The following is a 6,000-nucleotide window of genomic DNA, read 5'->3' as shown; positions in this document are numbered from 1 at the left end:
AGAAGCAGCAGGGAAGCTTATATTTACAGGCAGCATGAAAATGAAATTAAAAGCAGGTGTATAAACTGCAAGAGGTGTGAATGAGAACTTGCTTTTTTTTTTTTTTTTTTTTTTTTTTTTTTTTTTTTTTTTTTTTTTTTTTTTTGTTTTAACCATGTGTTTATTTTATTTACTGGTTTAGGACTTTTTCAAGGCTTTGGGAAGAGTAAAGCAAATTCATGATGATGTCAAGATTCTCCTCCGGACAAATCAGCAAAGAGCAGGGTGAGTGTTACTTAAATGCAAGATAACCTTTGCTAATTACAAACAAAAGTTATGGCAGGGTGTCGGTCTTTACTTCTTATGACTTTATGGAATTTTTCACATCAAAATGAAGAACATTTAAAGGTATTAATTTTCATACTTTTAATAATAGTACTTCTTATACATTTCTGGTAGTACTACCTAGAATAGTGTTTGCAAATAAAAATTTTCTGTCTTGTAGCTTGGAAATTATGGAACAGATGGCTTTACTGCAAGAAACGTCTTATGAGCGACTTTACAGATGGACTCAAAGTAGGACTGACATTCTTTTTTGTGTATGCATATGATGATGATGATGATCCCTTTAATTCTTTGATGTGGATTGAACTCAGCAAAAACCATTTCTAATACTCATTAACAAAGCTTTGGGTTTCTTTCTTACTGAAAGATTTGTCTAAAAGCTACCTTTTATGAACCAAGTGGTTAACTGGAGTCTCCCCTTTTTTGGTCCAACCTCATCTGTTTGTAAAACAGATGTTATGTATTTGTATTTTCAGATGTCTTTCCACAAGCAACAATAATTATAGTTAGGTAGTCTAAGGAAATTCCTAAGTGTATTGCATTTTATTTTCTCACAGTTCACAGGAAAATTCTGTTCTTTTTTATAAGTGGCTTATTAAAACAAACAAGCAAAACCAACTTATTTTATTAGGATACTCTTTTGAATCGTTATAGGTGATTGTTTTTTCACGTCTTCAGGATCCAAGCATCGGTTTTAGATATGATATATAACAGCATAAAATGTAGATACTTTTAGATTACTTCTGTCAAGACATTGACAGCAAGAGGTGTGGCAATAAGCTAGTGCAAAGGGAGATGAAATGTGTTGGCTGTTCTTCAGTGGGTGCTGAAGTCTCAGATAGTGGTTGCAGTTTCATCCTAACAAAAATTAAGCATTATTATGCTGTTGTGTGGTTTAGTTTATGTGATTTTAACATTCCTTTGCAAGATTATATAGTTATGTCATTAAAGTGAAGGCAAAAACAAAGAAACAAAAAACCCCCACAGCTTGGCTAAACACTTGCTCCATTTTTTTCTCAGTGCTTTATCTATGATGTGTCAATCTCTTATAAAACCTGACAGAATTTTCATGGTTGAATGATTAAACGTTTGCATGTGGGTGTAAGCAGATAATAAGCTTCCCTTAATTTTTACTTTTTTTGAGATTTGTGATGGACATCCATTTTACAGCAAAGTACTGCTTAAGGGGAGAAATTAATTGCATTAATACAAACAAGGCCAGGTAGCACATTCTGGAGGCTTGAATTCAAAATCAGAAACTTTTGAATTTGTAGCCCCTTTTCTTATTTGTCAGCCTTATGGAAAAGGCTGACAAATTGTAAATTTTTTTTATTATTTAATTTGTAAATTAAATTTTCATTGTAAAGAAGACATTTTTATCTCTGTTGATATTTTATAGATGAGTGCAGGACTTTGACACAAGAATCGTGTGACATTTCTCCAGTTCTCGCTCAAGCCATGGAAGCCTTACAAGATAGACCTGTTCTCTACAAGTAAGTTGGTGTTCATGACCATCTCTAACAGAAATTAGTATTTTTAGCCTATGAAACTTGTAGACTGCAATGATTTGCAGTACAAAGGACAGTGACAATTTAGTCTTCCATCAGATTTGAAAAAAAAAAAAAAAAAAAAAAACATTCAAATTATCTAAAATTCAGAAGTTTCTTTGACATACTTTTGATATAGTAGATGTTGGACTTCTTCAAACTTTTTGCTTTATAAATAAAATGACAGACTTCTTGTTTATATCTGAATTTGTGCTGCTTCTCCTGTAGAGAATAAAAGCTATCCAAATGACAGGATCATCTCACTTAAGTTCCCAAAGTGAAAAAATTGATAAGCTCTAATTAGCTTTTGCTGAAGCACTTTTGATAGTGAGAACATTTTTAACGACTATACAAATCATAATCACAGAATCACAAAATTGTAGGGGCTGGAAGGGACCTCCAGAGATCACAGAGTCCAACCCCTACAAAAGCAGGCTCCCTGCAGCAGGCTGCACAGGTAGGCATCCAGGTGGGTCTTAAGTATCTCCAGAGGAGACTCGACAACCTCCCTGGGCAGCCTGTTCCAGTGCTCCATCACCCTTACTGTGAAGAAGCATTGGGAGCACATTGGTGCAGAACTTCCTGTTCTTCAGTTTATGGCCATTTCCCCTTGTCCTGTCCCTACAGACCTCTGAAAAGAGGTTGCCCATGTCTCTTTGACTCCTGAACTTAAGATACTTATAAATCAGATCTTCTCTGAGGAGAATGGAAGACAAGCTACTACACATGGGTCTTCAAAACATAGTGGGTATTTAGATATTTACTAATCCTCACTTGTTCAGTTTGTTGTTTAATGTAAATTAAATGGTAGTTTGTTGACAACCACGAGGTGGCACTCTAAGAACTATTTATATTGGAATGATGGTCTACCTGAGGATGTAGTTTTACCGTTAGCCCTGGTACGTTTAGCTTCTTTGATATTGAAGTTTTGTTTTGATTCTGTTCTTTACATGCATTGCAGACAGCTGATACATTACGCTGAAGCGAGGGGTTGGAGAGCCCTTTTTTTTTGCAGTTTGTCCTCTGAGCCTTTCCTCACAGCCACAAAGGATCATTCACAGCATTTCATAGGGTTCTTTATAAATATGTTTTGCATTTTCTGCAATAAATATTTTGTTAAATGGTGCTACTTTCAACTTCATAAAACTATAGTTTTGCTCTTTTAAACTGACTGAAAACAGCAAAAACTGAAGTATCTTCTGTATAAACCCACAGCTGTCTAGCTTAAAATGAATCTGCAATAGAGTCTTTATTTTTCTCCTAACTTTTTTCTTACAAAAAACTGTGTTTATAAGAAAATGTTACCAAAGTTAATAAATAAATAAATGAGATTATAGGACACTTTTTTTTCTCCTGGAACTGTAAAAAGATGGAACCATGTTTCACTCACCATAGATTTATCATTGTCAAAAGTGCAGTACTGATGCTTAGTGTTTTAAATCTAAAGATAACTTGAATATCTTTGTACATACTGACTCCAGAGCTTGAAATGTAAAAACTAGGTCATGGAAGAAAATAACTTCTAATTGCTGTAATTCATATGAGCTGAACCCAGCGTCCCTTCCAAATTACTGCCTCAGAATTTCATAAAAGTTGTGATTTGATTGGATAAAAGTAAGACAGAGAAGAACAGTTTGGAAACAAGACAACATAAATAAGTAAACAAGAATCTGTAATGTTAATTTTAAGGTGACAGATTGCACCTTGGATGGCCTTTTGGAAACTAAGTACAGATCTGAGAAATGTATTTCACTTTGCTTTTACTTCATATTTCTAACAAACATTGAAAACTGTTTAATAGATAATACATGGAGTCGTAGTTCAAAACAGTGTTCCTCTTCCATCATCCACCCTGGTTTCCAAAGCTTTTCTACTGCCTTCTTCCTTTCCCTCCCAAATGATTATTATTATTTTACTGGGTTTTTGAAAAACTGGAACAGGAACGAAAGACGTCTAAATGTTGTTTTCTTCCCCTAAAATAATACCAAATAGTGTGTTTCTAGTACAAGTAATTGCTACTAATTAATTTTTATGCATGTCGGATTTTAGGGCTGTAATCCCCTATTCTACTGAGACCAACATGAAAACGAGCTGTATTTTTCTTTTTTAACCAAAATTACCATTACTAACTGCTGAATTCAAATCAAACGGGTCTTACGATCTCACTGTTACATTATCCTGCTGTATTTGTAACAACAGCTGTTTATTAGAGGGGGGAAGCTTGGCTGCTTTTTCCTAACATCGGAGCTGCAGCACTGCTATTCATGGGCTGTGGGCAGTCAGTGGATTCTAGATTTCTCTTGTATTTAATTGCATGAATTTTGTAAGTAATGATTGATTAAGGGCTTATTTTATCAACAAAAAAACAAAAAACAAAAAGCATATTTTTACTCTCTGAGTAAGAAAGTACAGTGTATGTGGAACACTGAAAAAGAAATTTCAAGATTCTTCACTCTGCTCCTCCCTTTAATAGTAACTCAGATGAAAAAAAGAACAAAACTGAGTGATTCATTCAACTATTTATAGTATAAGAAAAATCTAATTGAACGTAACTTGAAACACGTATGACACAGTGTATTATTTTCCTTCCTTTGTATTCTGTCCTTCGTGTCTGTTTAATTGTGAGCACAGTACTTACTTAACTTCAGTCAGTGAGTAACATGCTTTCTATTATTATTATTTTATTTTTATATCTGTTCAGCTGCTGGGTGTCATGGGTAAGTGACACCAAGCCTACTCTTTGGCATTTCTTCTGTTATGTTGGGAAAATATGCTGTTGTCTTTGTTCTTTTTCCTCATTGTAGTATGTGGATCGTATTCAAAATACTCAAATTCTGTTTTTCAAAAAACTAATTGTTCTATTGCTTTCTAAAGTCCTGTTTTAACCAGATAAATCAAGGCTGTTAGCAGTGTTCGTTTCCCATCCATCAGCTGTCATTGTGCTTTCACCCCAACAGGAAAGTAGCCTTCTCCAAAAATGAGCTGTGTGTATCTTCTGGGTACCTTCTCTATTACCAGAATGCCATTTGAGATTCTGCAGTCTGAGTTACAATTATCCATGCTTTAAATATGTAACTTAGATTCATTTGATTGACATCAGACAACCAAGTGCAAATAACTTTGTCACTACTAATCATCTGGTGATCTGGAGGAATGAGGAGGCTTCGTGTTGTGGCAATGATTTGCTGCTTCTGTCATTCAGTTGTGAACCACATGTGAACAGGAGTCCCAGACCTATCAATACACACTTACTTGTGCAAAGATGGAAATGATTTTGCATTTATTTATTTGTGCGTGATAAGTGAAAGGAAGGGTCAAAGAAAAACCATCTGTAGTATTTGTTATGTAGCGACAATAATGTCAGGAAGTTTTGAATGCTGTATAGTAGAAGCATTGGTGCGAGTTTTTAGAACTACAGAAATGATGACTCGTATTAACTGTAAAAGGGAAGAGATTGAATGTGATATGGTGGACTATTCTCTTTTACCCATTTCCATGTTTTGATGCCAGGTACACTCTGGATGAGTTTGGAACAGCTCGAAGGAGTGCTGTCGTCCGTGGCTTTATAGATGCTCTCACCAGAGGAGGTCTGGGAGGTACTCCCCGCCCTATTGAAATGCACTCGCATGATCCTCTGAGGTACTGTACTGGGAGTGTATAAGGAATAATCCTTCTTTTGCCCATTCACACTTTGAATCCCTCACACCATAAACTCCTTTTTCACGCAGAAATTTTTGTCTTTATTCAGGTATGTAGGAGACATGCTGGCCTGGCTGCATCAAGCTACAGCTTCTGAAAAAGAACATCTTGAGGCTATATTAAAGCTTGTAACCATTGAAGGTAGTACTTGATTTCAAAACATATATTGAGAAGTGATAAGAAAGTAAGCTAAGAAGTGTGAATGGGCTTAAGTTTTGAGAGTTTTCATTTGCCTGGAATTAACATCAGAATAACATATTGTTGCTTTTTGTCAGAAGTCCTTAGTGAAAAAGAATACTTCAAATTGCATTCTTTTCATTTCACTATATTCACTATATTTACACTAAATTTACAAAGAGACATTTTGGACTGTAGCTGTGAGTTCAAAATTGTCCACAAGATGTAAGTATATCTTTAAACACATTATCAC

General features: G+C 34.9%; 1 protein-coding gene across 1 annotated transcript in view; it reads left to right on the top strand.

Moving 5' to 3' along the window:
- Nucleotides 1–152: 152 nt before the first annotated feature.
- Nucleotides 153–6,000, top strand: part of COG6 (component of oligomeric golgi complex 6) — a 31,205-nt gene continuing 25,357 nt past the window's right edge. The window contains exons 1-5 of the mRNA XM_015851899.1: nucleotides 153–264; nucleotides 485–555; nucleotides 1,724–1,817; nucleotides 5,382–5,510; nucleotides 5,620–5,711. Coding sequence (XP_015707385.1) covers nucleotides 495–555; nucleotides 1,724–1,817; nucleotides 5,382–5,510; nucleotides 5,620–5,711 — 376 coding nt within the window. The 5' untranslated portion in view covers nucleotides 153–264; nucleotides 485–494. The remainder of the gene's footprint in view (nucleotides 265–484; nucleotides 556–1,723; nucleotides 1,818–5,381; nucleotides 5,511–5,619; nucleotides 5,712–6,000) is intronic.

Source organism: Coturnix japonica, chromosome 1, assembly GCF_001577835.2.
Source record: "Coturnix japonica isolate 7356 chromosome 1, Coturnix japonica 2.1, whole genome shotgun sequence".
Classification (NCBI taxonomy): Eukaryota; Metazoa; Chordata; class Aves; order Galliformes; family Phasianidae; genus Coturnix; species Coturnix japonica.
Note: the sequence above shows the minus strand (reverse complement) of the source record. Positions and strands in the feature narration are given on the sequence as shown.